Source organism: Pipistrellus kuhlii, unplaced genomic scaffold, assembly GCF_014108245.1.
Source record: "Pipistrellus kuhlii isolate mPipKuh1 unplaced genomic scaffold, mPipKuh1.p scaffold_m20_p_182, whole genome shotgun sequence".
NCBI lineage: Eukaryota > Metazoa > Chordata > Mammalia > Chiroptera > Vespertilionidae > Pipistrellus > Pipistrellus kuhlii.
Genome location: NW_023425496.1, coordinates 38,831 through 55,000, shown reverse-complemented (window position 1 = coordinate 55,000; position 16,170 = coordinate 38,831). Strand labels below are relative to the sequence as shown.

The following is a 16,170-nucleotide window of genomic DNA, read 5'->3' as shown; positions in this document are numbered from 1 at the left end:
CATCATCTTATACAGAAACTGCTGTTTGACACGCTGACCCTGCTGTCTGGCTGCTGTGGATGCGTGCTTGCTTAAATGGTGAGGAGAGTAAGACTACTCCCACTTCAGAGGCCATTAACCTTCCCCGGAGGAAGTCAGTGCTGGCGCCGGGTCAGGCCTTTGGCTGAGGTCTCAAGGCCCCAGCACGAGGGCTCTTTAGGAACTTGCAAGGGGCCGGAAACAGCCCGTATTGGGAGACAAAGAAAGTAAAAGCACATAAGCAGGGACAGCTCCTCCATGGTGGGGCCAGAATTTCAGAGACATTTTCCTTTGGGCCCGCACATAATGATAACAACAACAACAACAATAATAAATGTAACTCCATCTCTCTGAGCGTGGCGTGGCTCCTCTCTGGATTCCGTCACAAAGGCCACGGACGCTGGTTTCCCCTTTTGCTCCAAAGGTGGCCTCACACCTGGCCGGGCGGCTCAGTGCTTGAATGTCGACCTGTGAACCAGGTCAGGGTTTGGCTCCCGGTCAGGGCACAGGCCTGGTTGTGGGGGGCGTGCAGGAGGCAGCGGACCAATGACTCTCTCTCAGCACTGATGTTTCTCTCCCTCTCCCTCTCCCTTCTGCTCTGAAGTCAATAAAAGAAAAGTTATTTGTGTGTTTTAAAGCGATGGCGACCCTGATGCAATCACCAGTGTTTGCAGCCTTGGCTCCTTGGCCACATCGCCCAGCCACAGTGATGCCAGGAGCCGACCGGCCGGCCAGGACAGCCACGGGCGGGCCCTCGTCAGTCAGTCACAGCCAGCGGCTGAGTGACCGGCCTGGCTGCGGTATCGGGCTGGCAGAGAAGCGTGTGGGGGCGTCTGTGGGGAATGGCCCTCCCTCTGGACCCAGCAGGACCCACTGCCGGGCCCCTGGCTTCCTGGAGACCCTGGGGAACAGACAGCCAGCCTCCCCTACACCCACCACATCCCTCTGCTCCGACACCTGAGCTGGGAGAGGCTCCATCAGCCCGGACTGGCACAGCCACGGGCGGCGGCCACGCAGGTCCCTCCACTGAAGGTGACCTTCGACCTCCGGCCCGGGACGCCCGCTGCTCTTGGTGCTGGGGACGCTGGGACACCTGCCGCCGTGAGAGGCCCTTGGGGGGATGGGGACGGACGCGCTGAGCCGGCGTTACCTGCGGGAGTCACGGCGCCCTCCTGGACGCCGCCCACGTAGCCGGGCAGGACCTTGTGGCACAGGTCAGGCAGCGCCACGTACAGGAGCACCTGCGGGAGAGTCCGCTGAGTGGCTGGGCTCTGCTGGCTGAGCAGCGGGTGTGGGCCCCGAGGGCTGAGGTCCCCACCGGGCGGGGCGGTGACTCCTCCCAGGTCCGCTCCCAGCCGCCCAGCGGCCCTCCCCAGCCTCGGGCGGCTCCCCCGGTGGGTGGGCGTGGGGCCCCCTGTGCGGGAGGCGGCGGCTACCCCTGGGCCCCGGGCACCGTGGCAGAGGGCGCCGCCGCTGGCAGGCAGCACACCCGCCCCGCCCCGCCCCGCGGAGGCCCACCTGGAAGGAGACCCACAGGGCGTAGATCTGCGCGGCCTCCCTGGTCAGGCCCGGCGTCTTGGCCCAGATGTCGGAGAGGCGCACACGGCCGGCGGCCAGGTCCCACACCGGCGCGGAGAGCGAGCAGGCGTACTGGTCGCACGCCATGATGAAGAAGTACACGATGAAGGGCGCGAACAGCAGCAGGAACAGGACGCTGGCCAGCGAGAACCAGTCCACCTCCCTGCGGGGGCGAGAGGGGCCGGTCAGGGGCCATCCCCGCCCTCTGGCCATGCCAGCCGGCACTCCGAGAGGCGGCCCTCAACGTGCACTCCGGCCACGCAGGGGGCACGTGGGTGCCCACCCAGGGCCCAGGTCCGGACACAGCGAGGTGGCTGGGGGCTGTGGGGGACGCACAGTCACCCCTCAGCCCCAACGCCCAGGACAGCCAGCCGGTGAGTGTGTCTCCACCTCCTCTGTCCACCGGCCTCGCTCACAGCCGCCCCCCTCCCTCGGCCTCCACGGGAGACGCTGCGATGGCCCGGGACAGGCCCAGCCAGCCCCTCCCAGCCCCGCGCTGCCCCCGGCGGCGTCATGCCAGCATCCTTACCAGGCGCGGCCCCACTGCCCCTGGGCCGCGGCCCCGCTGCTGGCAGCACTGGAGTGGGGGTCGCTGGGCCGGAATCTGGCTGCCATGGGTCCTGAGGAGAGAGACACTGCTCAGAGGGTCCCCGAAGGCAGAGCTCGCCCTGCTGCCAGGACCGGGGCCCGGGGGCTGCCCCCCTTCCTGTCTCTCCTCCGTGTCCTGGCGGCAGAGTCCCCCAGGGAGGCGGCCAGCCCAGCTCAGACGCTCCTGGGACCTGCGCCCCCCGCCCCCGCCCCCCGCCCGCCTCTCCTCCGACAGACAGCAGAGCCCCCTCTTGCTGAGGAACGGAGCCTGTGCCACCGGCTCCTGCCCGCTGCCCGCTGCCCCCGGCCCCGGGCCCCCGCCCACGTGGGAAGCAGAAGGGCCGCGGGAGGGAGGAGGGAGCCGTGAACGTGGGGTGTCCGAGCGCGGAAAGCGGCTGCACGGAAGCAGCTCCTCGAGGATGGGGAACGCTCAGCGCGGGCGGGGAGGGCGCCTGACGCGGGGAGAAGGGGTGCCTCCCGCGGGCGGGGCGGGTGCAGAGCTCACGCCCAGAGTCACCTGGGCCCACACAGCGAACGGGCAACACACGTGTCACATGGTGACCGCGGGCGGCCCGGGGGCGGACGCACCTGCTGTGGTCCTCACGGCGGGGAGGGCGCTGTGTCCACGCTCCGGGCGCCCACGGCCTCCGTCACGGGGCCACGCAGCCTGGCGCTCCTTCCGGCAGAGCCCGCGAGCAGTCCTGCCGGGACAAAGGTGCAGAGGACACTCAGGAGCTGACCCCCGGGACCCTGGGCACACGCTCGCCGCTCGGGCCCCCTCACCGCAGCGGCTCTGCCGGCACACGCAGGGCCCGGAACGGCCGGTACTAACAAGGGGGTGGGGGTGTGTGGACGGCAGACACAGCCCTGGCCAGTGAGGCTCAGTGGGGAGAGCACCGGCTCTCGGAAGGGTCCCAGGTTCGATTCCGGGTCAAGAGCCTGTATCTCGGGGGCAGACTGAAGCCCTGGCCCTGGTCCAATCAGCGTCTCTCACATCGGTGCTCCTCTCCGCCTCTCCCCCTCCCTTCCATTCTCTGAAAAGTCCATGGGAAAAGATGCTTGGGTGAGATCTAATAATAACGAAAATAAATAAATGGAAGAAATAAAAGAAGATAAACAGGCAGAGGCAGACTGGGAGAGCCACAGACCCAAAGACTCACACCAGCAGCCCGCGCTCCCGCCCGCCGCTGCCCACCTCCCCTGTGCCGAGCCCAGCGGCAGTTTGAGGAGCCGGGAGCCGCCCGCCCGGAGCCGCCGGGTAACGGCTCTGCACGCCCTCCTGTGTCCGGGCACATGCCCACGCACACGCGGTTCTGCGGTCAGAGCTGAAGAGAAGGGAGGGTGTGTGAACCTCGCCTGGCCACGGAGTGGCGCCACGGGAACCGAGGGGCTGGCACCCCCCCCCCCCCCCCGCACCCCCACAGCTCCCTCAATGGGAACCTGAGCTCCAGAAACAACAGCTGAAGAGCGTGGTCCTGGGCATCTGGGGTGACGCGGTGACGCGGCTGAGGGTCAATGTCTGGTTGCTGCCCGGCCCGCGTGGCTCAGGGCTGAGCGTCGACCGAGGAACCAGGAGGTTCGAGTCCCGGTTGGGGCACTTCCCGGATTGCGGGCTCCATCCCCAGTGAGGGGCGTGCAGGAGGCAGCCGGTCCATGACTCTCTCTCATCATGGATGCTTCTCTCTCCTCCCTCCCTCCCTCCCTCTCTGACATCAATAAAAATGTTTAAAAAAGAATGCTTTTGATTGCTGATCCGTTGTTTCAGATACATCCATCCTTTACTAAATGTTTACGTCGTCAGGCCCATGGCAGCTTTCGGGGCGTCTGAGGGTGTAGGAATGCGGGGCTGCTCCACAGACCCACGGCCGGGGGCTGGGGCGGTGACTGCCCAGGGGCCCAGGGGTCACGGCCAAGGCTGCGCCTCCTGGCAGGACCCACTCCTGCTGCCGCTCCGCCCACCAGGGTTCCGGTGTGTGACCGGAGCGCCTTCTCACACTCGTCACGGAAATGAGGTTGGGGTGCTGAGGGGCCCCCCCCCTGAGTTCCCCTAAGAGCATGACCACAGGGCTACCTGGTGCCAACACTGCCCTCCCTGGGACCATGCCAACACGGCACCCACGCCACTGTGGGGGTCGGTGGGCCCGGGAGGCTCGGGTTCCCACTGGCCCTGAGGGGGTGCGCCCACAGCCCCCTCGTGTTTGGTTACCCCTCAGTGCAGTGGCTTACACAGTCTTACAGCCCCTCACTGTTTCTGTGGGTCGGGAATTGGGGAGACCTGGCCAGGCAGCCATGACTGGGTGTCCCGGGGCGGCTGCCATTCAGAGGGTCCCCCGGGAGTTAGGGGGGGTGTCCCCCACAGCACGGTGGCCTTGGGGCCGGGGGAGGGGGCGGTTGGGGACCGGCGAGGCTCCCGCCCGCGGGACAGAAGCTGCCTTTCCTGACCACCCCTCCCCGAACACGCCGCCTCTTGGGGAGGTGGGAGCGTCAGGGACACAGCTGTGGGGCCGCCCCAGGCAGTGAGGAGCTCCGAGCACCTGCCCGGCCGCCACCCAGGCCGCCCCAGGCCCGCTCAGCCCGTTTCCCAGGCAGACGGGGCGCAGCTGGAACCGGGAGCCCCACGCGCCAGGCCATCCCCGCGGCCATCGGGCGGTCTGCTCCGGAAGGCGTGGCGCAGACTGAACCGCGGCAGCTGTGCACCGGACTTCGGACGGCACCAGCGCCAGACCCAGGACCCCGAGGGGGGCAGCTGCTCGGGGGGCCAGGCAGGCGCCCCCCACACCCGTCCGCCCCGGAGGTCCGGGCCATGCACAGGGGGCAGCGCCCCTGCGGGGGCGAGAGCCACGGCGGGTGAGCTGTGCACACGGAACACGTGGGCGGCGGCACGCCCTCGCTGAGATCAGGTGCGCCATCGGTGAGATCAGGTGTGCCATCGGTGAGATCAGGTGTGCCATCGGTGAGATCAGGTGTGCCATCGGTGAGACCAGGTGTGCCCTCGCTGAGATCAGGTGTGCCCTCGGTGAGACCAGGTGTGCCCTCGGTGAGACCAGGTGTGCCCTCGCTGAGATCAGGTGCGGGCGGGCACGCCCATCCACCGGCACACGGCCGAGGACAGGCCGCCATGAGAGACGGTTTAAAAAGCCAGGGACCAAACCCCTAAACTGGCCACAGGGGGTTCTCCCTCTGTGCCCCGTCTTCTGGCAGAAATGCACTCGTTCTCTAAATATGTGTCCGCGTCACTGCCATTCTGCCCGCATTCCCAGTATTTCTTCCCACGTCCTCCAGTCTGCCCCTGCGCACTCCCCGGGCTCATCCGCACCGCACAACCTCGTTTGTCAGCACTCTGCTCTGAAGCCGAGGAGCTACAAGCACTTGCCTCCCAACTACGGTTTACTGTCTGGTGCTCTCTTCAGTGAAGTCCAGTGAGCTGTTAGGATTCTGAGTGAAGATGCACAACCCCGGGAACGTGTGTGTGGCTCTAACTGTGGGTCCCCGGTCCCCACCGGACGGTGGGAGGGCTGTCGGGGTGATGGGGTTCACCTGAAGCCGCCTACACCCCGCCCCGCCCTCCGCAGGCTGTGTGGGCCAGAGATGGGCGTGCCCGAGGGGGAAGGAAAGGCAGCTCAGGCTCGGCTCCGAGAAGCCGGACCCTCCGCGCCCAGTATCACACAGGTTAAAGGTCAGACACGCGGGCCCCGCCCAGGCAGCACAGCCCCCGCAGGGATGCGTGAACTCTGGCCCGCCTTCTCCCCCGCAGTGTCCCAGCTCTTGCCCAACACACACCCACACGCCGCCTCCTTCCCACACCCCGTTCCCACCCAAAGCCTCGGCTTCTCCCCTCGGCCCTGCCCGGGCACGGCCACCAGCCACCCACGTTCACAATACGGTGGCCAGGCGTCCTGCTTTTCCACAATCTGTCCTGAGGCTAAAAAATAGGGACTTTTTAAAACACCGCAGGACAAATGGTTAAAAATCGGGACTGTCCCACCCGAAGCAGGAGTCTGGTCACCTTACTCTACAACCCCCCCCCCCCCAATCAGGGGAGGGGGCTGTCAGGAGTCCAGTGGGATGTGGCTGGGTTCCGCCTGCACACCCAGCGGCTTTCCCGGGGCAAAGTGTCTGCAGGCGGAGACTCCATCCTCCCAGACCGGCCCTGCTGCCTCCTGCGCCCTCAGAGGCCCAGCCTGCCCGGCCGAGCTCCCCAGCTCCCGCAGCCGGACAGCCAGCCGGACAGCCAGCCCCGGCCGGGGTCTGAGGCCCCCACAGCCCTCGGCAGGTGCCTGGCGCCGGGACACCCCGGGCAGCGACAGGCCACACGCTGCTCTGGACGGAAACGCCCCCCATCGCCTGCGCCCTCCTCTCGGGGCCTCTGGTCAGAAGCCTTCCCGGACCCGTGGGACCCCCCCCCAGTCACCGACCCGGGAGAGGCCGGTGTCCTGGGGCCTGAAGGGAGAGAGGGCCCCACTGACCCTTCCAGGGAGCGGGGAGCGCCTCCCCGGCCTCCAGCAGCTCCTCCGCGATCTCCCCATCAGAACCGGCCCCGGGGGCGCCCCCCAACGCCCGGGAACACGGCGTCCCGTAGGGCGGTCCGCGGTGAGCCAGCCGCGCCCCCAGTCCCGGCCTCCCCGCCCCAGGCCGCCGCGACCCCCGCCCTGCGCGCGGCTCCGGAGCCCGGGCCCGGCCTCACCTGCGCGCACCGCCCCCGCCCCGGCCCCTCCGCCCGGCCCCTCCGCCCCTGCGCGCGGCTCCGGAGCCCGGGCCCGGCCTCACCTGCGCGCACCGCCCCCGCCCCGGCCCCTCCGCTCCGACCCCTCCGCCCCCGCCCCTCCGCCCCGGCCCCTCCGCTCCGACCCCTCCGCCCCGGCCCCTCGCCCCGGCCCCTCCGCCCCGGCCCCTCCGCCCCGGCCCCTCCGCCCGGCCCCTCCGCCCCTGCGCGCGGCTCCGGAGCCCGGGCCCTCCGCTCCGGCCCCTCCGCTCCGGCCCCTCCGCCCCGCCCCTCCGCTCCGGCCCCCCCGCCCGGCCCCTCCGCCCCTGCGCGCGGCTCCGGAGCCGGGCCCGGCCTCACCTGCGCGCACGCACCCGGCGCGCGCCCCCGGCCCCGCACCCGCGGCCGCTCACCTGCGCCCTGTGATCCGCCACCTCCGCGGCGCGCGCAATCCGAGCCGGCCGGAGCCCCGCCCCGCGCTCACGTGGTGCGGCGGGCGGCCAATCGGAGGCGGTTCCTGCGCGCCGAGCGCCCCGGCACCCCGCGATTGGCCGCAGGGCCTCGCCCCGCCCCCTGGGCTGACGCCGGGCCATCGCACGCGCCAATCCGCGGGGATCCCGGCGGGAGATTGACGGCCGGGGGCCGCCCGGGGCCGCCCTGCCGGCGAAGGGCGGGAAGCCCGCCCGGGGGCGGGGTAAGCCCGGGAGATCGCGGGCGCTGCGGGCCCCGCGCCCCCGTCCGCCTCTGCCAGGGGCCTCGGAGCAGGGCAGGCAGAGCGGGCGGGGGCCGGGGCGGGGCGCAAACACTCCGGATCAAGGCGACCAGACGCCCCGCTTTTGGCGGGACAGTCCCGATTTTTAACATTGAAAGTCACACCGAAGCCGGTGTTGCTCCGTGGACAGAGCGTCGGTCTGCGGACTGAAGGGTCCCACGTTCGATTCCGGTCAAGGGCATGGACCTTGGTGGCGGGCACATCCTCAGTGGGGGGTGTGCCGGAGGCAGCTGGTCGATGATTCTCTCTCATTGCTGTTTCTAACTTTGTCTCTCTCTCTCTCTCTCTGAAAAAATCAATAAAATATATATTTTTTAAAAACACAATTAAAATCGGGACTTTTTAAAAACGCCGCGGGACATATTGTTACAAATCCGGACCTCTGGTCACCTTACACCAGATGCCTCTCTGGGGCGCAGGCAGTAACCGGTAGACAAGCGGGTGCACTGGAGTCAGGTGCGCGGAGGGCGGGCGAGGCCGCAGGCGCGCCCAGGTGTGTGGGGAGCGGAGTGGGGTTTGGGGCTGGCAGGCCGGGCTCTCTGCCGGGAGGGAGGCCGTCGCAGGGCGGTTCCCGGGAGGTGGCTGGACCTGGACCTTAGGGTGTTGGTCACCCCCGTGCAGAGATGGGGAGTGGGGGGGTGGGGAGGAAGCCGCATGGCTGGGCACGGCCCTCGGCCTTGGCCAAACGCATGGGAAGCTGGGATGGACAGAGAGCCCCTCAGGGCTGCCCCGCTGGGCAGGGAGGGCCCGACCCTGCGCTCAGGCCTCCCCCGTCACCGGACACCCATCGGTCTGGGCCACGGGGCATCCTTGCAAGGGTGTGACCTTGAGCTAGGCCGCTGTGCAACCGGGCGGCCCTGGAGAGGGTGGGCAGCTGCAGGCCCGCAGGACCCCGCTTCCCACATCGGGTGCCAGGGGCATCCGCGTGGCACCTCTGTGCTCCTCACAGAGACCCTGGTTTTTCTGCAATTTTTTTATTTACAAAAAATATCAAACCAACCAGCCAGTTGAACATACACTGAAGGGGCGCCCCTCCACGGAGACTCCGAAGATTCATCGTTCCCCTCCCGCTGTGTGTGTGACCCCCACCCCCCGGGGGAATCAGCGGCCCTCGACACTCCCTCCTAAACCCCAGCCCCGAGTCCTATAAACCAAGGCGTTCTCCTTCCTGGCTGGAAGTTACCACACGGCACCGCCGGCACCCACCGTCTTCTCCGTGTTCCGTCCCCCCTGTGCCGGCTCCGTGCCTTCTAGCTTTTCTAAAACCCCAGGATCCTGCCCGGAACCCACGGGGGCACTTCCTGCCATGGCTCCTGAGCCTTCCTGAGCCTGGCGCGGGGCCCAGGCTGCTAACTCGCGTGTTGCATCTCTCCGGGCCTCCGTGCCAGGCCGGTTCAAAGAGCCGCGGCCGCGTCGCTGCTGGCTGGCGTGGGCTTGGCTGCTCTCCTCGCCGGGCACGTAGGCTGCGCCCTTCGGGGCGGGATCCCGGGCGGCCTGCGGGCTGTCCTGTCCCCGCGTCCCAGCAGGAGGGCACCGGCCACCTTGTCCGCCGGCCGAGGGGCAGGGGGGCTGTGTGGACCGGGAGCTTTGCCTCCATGCTTCCTCGCGTGGTTAATAAGTAACCGATGCAGTGACACTTTGAGACGGGGTCCACCGTTCACCCGGCCACCCAGCAGTTAACCGCGGCTCTTGCCAGCTACTGAGTCAGAGTCTCTTTCCCCTAGCCAAGGCCACTTAGGAGCAAATAACGTACACGCCAGACCGAGCGCGTCAAACTCCAAGGCTGACACGGGCCAGATAAACAAGGTTAGAGTGGATGTGGCCGCAAAAGACAAAAGCTTCAATTTTCATTGAAACGTGGGTTCATTTCGGTAGAGACATGCTGAAGACAAAGGGCTGAAATAAATGAGTCATCGTTAGCACAGAATAATAGAACGTTTTACTTTACTTTTTTTTAAAATGTATTTTATTGATATTTCACAGAGAGGAGGAAGGGAGAGAGCTAGAGAGCTAGAAACGTCGATGAGAGAGAAACATCAACCAGCTGCCTCTTGCACACCCCCTACCGGGGATATGCCCGCAACCAATGCACATGCCCTTAACCAGAATCGAACCTGGGATCTTTCAGTCCGCAGGCCGACGCTCTATCCACTGAGCCAAACCGGCCTCGGCTTATTTTACTTATTTTTTATTTTTAAAATATATTTTATTTTACTTATTTGAAAAGTGTGTGTGTGTATATATATATATATTTTTTTTTATTTATTTTTTTTTTTTTACAGAGAGGAAGGGAGAGGGATAGAGAGCTAGAAACATCGATGAGAGAGAAATATCCATCAGCTGTCTCCTGCACATCCTCCACCGGGGATGCGCCCACAACCAAGGTACATGCCCTTGACCAGAATTGAACCTGGGACCCTTCAGTCCGCAGGCTGACGCTCTATCCACTGAGCCGAGCCAAAGCGGTTTCCACATAATAGCACATTTTAATAAAAGTCAATATTTTTTCTTGAACATTCACTTACCAGACGCTGAATAACTGCACAGATTAATAAGCGTAATGCAAATAAACCTATTTTTCTAGTTCTCCGAAAGGGAAATATTTCCTGTTGCTCACACCAAACAAGTCAGTCCTACACTAAAGATGTGGCCACCGGCTGCTATAATAAATATTCTCTCTTCGTTATTAGTGGAGAGAAATGGTGCGCCTGCGCATAAGGCATGTAAGGGAAATGAATGCAACACGTTCATAACCATCAGTCCTTAGCGAGCATTGTAGTTTGTTATTAGTAATTATGTGTAACAGGATATTGTAAACATTAAGTTACAAAATTTTTATTAAAACGTTTTTTACACCCTGGCCGGTTTGGCTCAGTGGCTGGAGCGTTGGCCTGAGGACTGAAAGGTCCCGGGTTCCATACTGGTCAAGGGCACAGGCCCGGGTTTCGGCTCCATCCCCAGTAGGGGGCGTGCAGGAGGCAGCCAATCAGTACTTCTCTCTCATCACTGATGTTTCTATCTCTTGTTTCCTCTCCCTTCCTCTCTGAAATCAATACAAATATTTAAAACAAAAACAAAAACGTTTCTTACATACCGTTATCTCGGCGGGGCCGCAAAAGTATTCCTTGTGGGCCGCATGCGGCTCTTGGGCCGCGAGTTTGACATGCTCGCTCCAGGCAGTCCTGGCCCCTCTTCCATGACATTCTTTAAAGATGAAACTGCCGCCGAAATCCGTGTTGCTCAGTGGATAGAGCGTCCTGGGTTGGATTCCAGTCAAGGGCATGTGCTGGAAACCAAGTCCGTTTCAGCTGGGAAAGAGATGTTGACAGGAAGCAGGAAGGCTGGTCAACAACCTCAATTGCTTTAACCTTTAGGTGAGATTATGTTAAGTTGAAGCAGCTGTTAAGCCTCAATAAAAGGGGGTGGCAGGGCCAGAGCAGTCGTAGTTCTCCCACTAGAGTTGGACTACCGCCTGGCCCCCCAAGTCGCCAAATTGAATTTCTTCAAGTCTCTTTTCACTTGTGTGCGGCCCTTCTCCAGAAGCTGAACCCTGAATTGGAACTCTTTCTACGCCGGCGTGGAAGAGAGTCCAATATCTGGCGCCCTACGTGGGGCTTCTGGAGGAGAAGGTATTTTTCGCCTAGAGCGAAGGAGGAAAAATACACCGAGAAAAGGTGTGGAAAATTCACCAGGAAAAGGTGTGGAAAATTCACCAGAAAAAGGTGAGGGAAGATTCACCAGAAAAAAGGTGAGGGATATTCACTGCACTCAAAGCCCACGGCCAGCTGCAGAGTCGCGAACTGTAAGCAGGGTGGGAACGTCTTTTTTCAGCCAGGCTAATGGGGAAGAATTAGGTTATAAATATCAAGTAAACTGTATTATAGATTTTTGGTTTGTAAACTTAAAGAATGTGGTTTCTTGTTCAAATTAAAATCTTAGTCTGTATTTGGAATTTAAAATCTGTAATAAGAAATGAGACTCCACTGCTGAAACCGCCTCTGGTGCGGAGAAATTCAAAGGTGGCAGGAGAGGGCAGAGCCATCTGCTCTCCGAAAATGAGATTACTTAATGCTTTGTTTAAAAGTTATAAAAGAACCTGCAAACTAGGTGTTATCTTGACCAAATTGGGTGATAGTTATTACTTCAGAAAGCAAAAGAGAAAGAAAAAAATTTTTGAGATCTGTCTTTATCTTTTAAGCATGAAAAAATGTGTGGCCAGATCTGTTGAAACTTCTCCCAAAGTAAGCTTGATGTGGGGGAAGGAAAGAGACACAAGGCAATCCTATAAGGAAGACCACTCTCTCAGTAAGCTAAGGAATGTGGTAACTTGCATTTGAATGGCTACAAACTTCCTCCAAATTCCTGTGGCAAAATTTTTGTGGAAGTTTGCTTACTTATAAAAATAAGTAAAGTTTAAATTTGCCTCATAAAAAATCTAGAGGACAGAATGGAAGCTCTTAATTGATTGTCTTGTATTTTTCTTAGAAATGTAAAGTGTCATTAATCTAGGACATGCAATATATATTTGATTTGCCAGCTTTAAAAGTTCAAAGTGCAAATTAAATTGGGAGAAATTATATAGTTGTGGTAATTAAAATATCTAAAGTATAACTTGTTTTTGAGAAAATAAATGTGTTTTCTCTAATAGGAATTAAAAATAAGTTGCTTATTATTGGTCTAATTTAAAAAAAAGGATTAATTCTGTGATCTCAACCAAATATTTTCTATGCATAAACTAGTCTAAATTTAATTGATATCTTAAGATAATAATAAAAGGTATTATAATATTTAAATCATATATGGATATAGATATTTGTTTGATGGTTTTTTCCATGTTAAAATTTCAAGGCCTTAACAGAGATGATTCTTGGAAAGCTCCAAGGGCCCGGAGAAATACAAGAAATTTATTCTCTTCTTAAATGATTTAAAACAGATTTAATATACTTGAAATTGCATGGAAAGCCTTATCAAATAAAAATTAATAAATATAAATATTTTAGAAGGTTTATAGGCATGTATTGTTAATGGCAAAGGAAAGCAGTTAACTTTCCTGGGGCATGGTGAAGAAGACGGTACAGACGCCTGACACCTGAGAATGTCTTTCTTGCCATGTTAGCAGTAATCATCTGCACGGTAATATTACCTGGGACAAATGTGGAAGTGTTTAGGACTTATGTTCCTGACCCTTCATGGGTAAAAGCCCTTATATGGGCTGATCCCTTGCCAATGTAGTCACCAATAATACTAAGCACGTTGGTCATCCAGGAGGAAAATGGGTGGGGCAAGGAAGTATAATTACACAGGTGTTGCCACCCAGCTTCCTTTTTTGTATGACACAAAATCAAACCAATGCTTCTTTGTGTATAAAATTAAAGAGAGGTTTCTGGCTTGCACCAAAGTAGAGGAATATCACTACTTGCTCCTGGGAGAGGTGCAGAGAATGTAACTAAGACCTTGTCTATACAAAAAGAAATTGACAGCCAGTTTGAATTTGAATTGCCATTGGCTTAGAACAAAGAATATCCTTGCATGGTATTATTCTACAATGTCATTTATAATTTTTGATATTTTACAACAGCATATTGTACAATTATTCCAAACAAAATTAAAAATCTAATTTTTGAATGTTTGGCAGCAATTTAAAAGGATATGAAAGGATTTAATCCCTTCCGCTGTGTGGAAAGCCTCACTGGGAAGGTACTTGAGCATTCTATATTGGCCTTTCTTGCCTTATTTGCGAAGAGGGACCCTCTCGTCACAATAATTGCCCACAGCTGTTGCTTGAGTTTTCAGTTCATGCTGAGGTTAAAACCTCATGGTGGCTGGTACCATGGATCCGTCTCTCACACAATGGGGTGAGCTGGATCCTCCCTGGAGAAGAAACCTGGGTTCCCTAAGATCTGTGATCAATGCCGGGGCCCCGCCAGCAGGCGAGGGGATCCCAAGGCAGGTGCTGGGCATGGAGGCCATAGGGGCATAGGCTACAAGGAGACAGAACTGAACCTCACATCACTCTGCTTGGCCCTGGAGGATGGCTGGTTAGCCAGTGACGGGTAAGATTCCTCACGGGAGGGACAACCTAAGACAGGCACAGCCGCAGAGGGCCATCAGGAGAGGACCTGGGGGCCAACAGAGGTGGGGCACAGATCCTCACCCCCCAACGCTGCAGAGGCTTGAACACTCGCCCTTTTGAGGAATGTCTCCGGCCCCATGGCTGCTTCACGCTTCCCATACCCAGCTCAGGTTGGGACCCAGGCAACAAACAGATTTGGTCCAGCTCAGATTGAGACCCAGCTACAAACAAGAGACTTGGCACGGCTCTTATTGAGACCTAAGCAACAGAAAAGTGGCTGATGGCGACTGTCCTACATCTAAATCCAGCCTAAATCTACAAGTGCTCAGGGCTTTCTCAAGGATGCATATAATCTTTTCCATTAATATTTACAGAGTAAACTAAAAATGTTGTTAAAGTATTAAATTTGACAGTAAAATAGTCAAGTTTTCAAATTAATTTAAATTGGCTAAATGAAATGAGTTAATATTCAAGAAAATTTAATTGTACAACAGGCTGTTCCTAAAGTATTAACCAAATTTTCTATTGGTAGTCCATTTCATGGTAAAATTGTTTAACATACAATAAACCCTAAAGCAGTCAGTTTTTGTACAAAAAATTAAAAAGTTAAAAGTTATCAAAACAGCATTATAAAATTTTTCCAAAAGCCTCCTAATAATTAGAAAAAGGGGGATAGTGGAAAATACCATGTTAAAAAAAAAAAAATGTCCTGTAAGTAAATTACATCTAGAAAAATTTTTCTTCTTTTGAAAAACAACTTTTCAAAATCATTTGTAATGATAACAGTAAGACAGCCATGAAAAACACACATAGTACCAAAATAAGTCAAAGAAAAATTGTTTGGGCAAAAAATTAAAAGTATCCCAAGTAAAATTTATAGAAGATTCCTTTATTAATTTTGGTCGAGATATGTTTGTATATTTTCAGAAAACAACTCTAAGACCATGTGGATTCCTGCAACAGAGAAGAATTGACAGGAATACTCCAGCCATAAAGGCAGGAGGAAAAACAGACCAGAGATGGAAGATGCTGACGACGCCTTGCCATACTAGCAGTCAGCAGATGTGCGTCGCTGCAGGTTGTCCAGGACCAAACCAGAGGTCGGACCTGCATTGACACCATTTTTCCACCATCCGGATACCATTGCTGTCATGGACTCAGAACTGTTGGACATTAAAATTTGGGCTCAAAAAAACTGACACTGAATCTGGGATTCAAAAACTGTTGGCCCAGAAAGAAATGTACTGCAGACTGATTTCATTTGACTCTCAGCATAGCCATTGTTGCTTATTTCATTTTTTGTTTGTTTATTTCTAGTCTGCATATGTAAAATTTTTTAGGGAAAGAAAACGGGGGAGATGCTGGAAACCAAATCAGTTTCAGCTGGGAAAGAGATGTTGACAGGAAGCCAGGAAGGCTGGTCAACAACCTCAATTGCTTTAACCTTTAGGTGAGATTATGTTAAGTTGAAGCAGCTGTTAAGCCTCAGTAAAAGGGGGTGGCAGGGCTAGAGCAGTCGTAGTTCTCCCACTAGAGTTGGACTACCGCCTGGCCCCCCAAGTCGCCAAATTGAATTTCTTCAAGTCTCTTTTCATTTGTGTGCAGCCCTTCTCCAGAAGCTGAACCCTGAATTGGAACTCTTTCTACGCGGGCGTGAAAGAGACTCCAATAGGCATGAGCCTTGGTTGCGGGCACATCCCCAGTGGGGGGTGTGCAGGAGGCAGCTGAGCAATGTTTCTCTCATTGATGTTTCTAACTCTCTATCCCTCTCCCTTCCTCTCTGTAAAAAATCAAAAAATATATTTTTAAAAAGATGAGATGGACCAGAGCTGCCGCCCCCTGTGCGCCCGTTTCGGCGGGTGCCCATGCTGAGGGCACCCGGCACCTCGCACAGACGCTGCTGAGACCCCAGACCTCCGGGTGCCGCCGGCGGAGAATCTCAGGCCGCAGGAGCGCTCCCAGCACGGCTGCCCGCGGCCTGGCCTCTCCTCTTCCTCCGAAACCCATGGGCCCCCAGGTGGCAACCAGGGGAGCAACGGGTCGGACAGCCGCAGCCGGCCCCGCCCCCCACAACAGGCTCAGGCCCCTGGGACAGTGGTCCGCAAACTCTTTAGTCAACGGAGCGGCAAACCGTGGCTCGCGAGCCGCAGGTTGCCGACCAGACCACTGCCTGGACTAAGCGGCGGCGAAATCTCTGCAGCCCCGCCCCCTCCGGTCACCGCGGGGCGCGTCCGGGCCGTGGGGGCAGAACAGGGGGGTGCACCCGGGCCGGCCGCCCCACGCGGCGCCCGGGACCTGGTGACCGGCCCGGCCGCCCGCCCGGGGGCGTGGGAGCCGCGGGCGCAGCGGGCGGGGCGGGGCCTCCCTGCGCACGCGCGGCCGTGGTCCGCCGGCGGCTGGGGGCGGGGCCTGGCGGGGGGCGGGGCCGCTCTCCGCCCA

At 58.2% G+C, this 16,170-nt stretch overlaps 1 protein-coding gene across 3 annotated transcripts in view; it reads right to left on the bottom strand.

Annotated features, from left to right (window-relative positions):
- Positions 1 to 16,170, bottom strand: part of DHCR7 (7-dehydrocholesterol reductase) — a 22,891-nt gene that overhangs the window by 5,285 nt on the left and 1,436 nt on the right. The window contains exons 1-5 of one of the 3 annotated variants that reach the window (XM_036443152.2): positions 7,300 to 7,381; positions 2,773 to 2,885; positions 2,126 to 2,216; positions 1,537 to 1,759; positions 1,169 to 1,259 (exon numbers count right to left, since the gene is read on the bottom strand). In XM_036443152.2, the coding sequence (XP_036299045.1) occupies positions 1,169 to 1,259; positions 1,537 to 1,759; positions 2,126 to 2,211 (400 nt within the window). In that variant the 5' untranslated portion in view covers positions 2,212 to 2,216; positions 2,773 to 2,885; positions 7,300 to 7,381. The other 2 variants (XM_045583431.1, XM_036443153.2) reach the window with 2 other exon arrangements.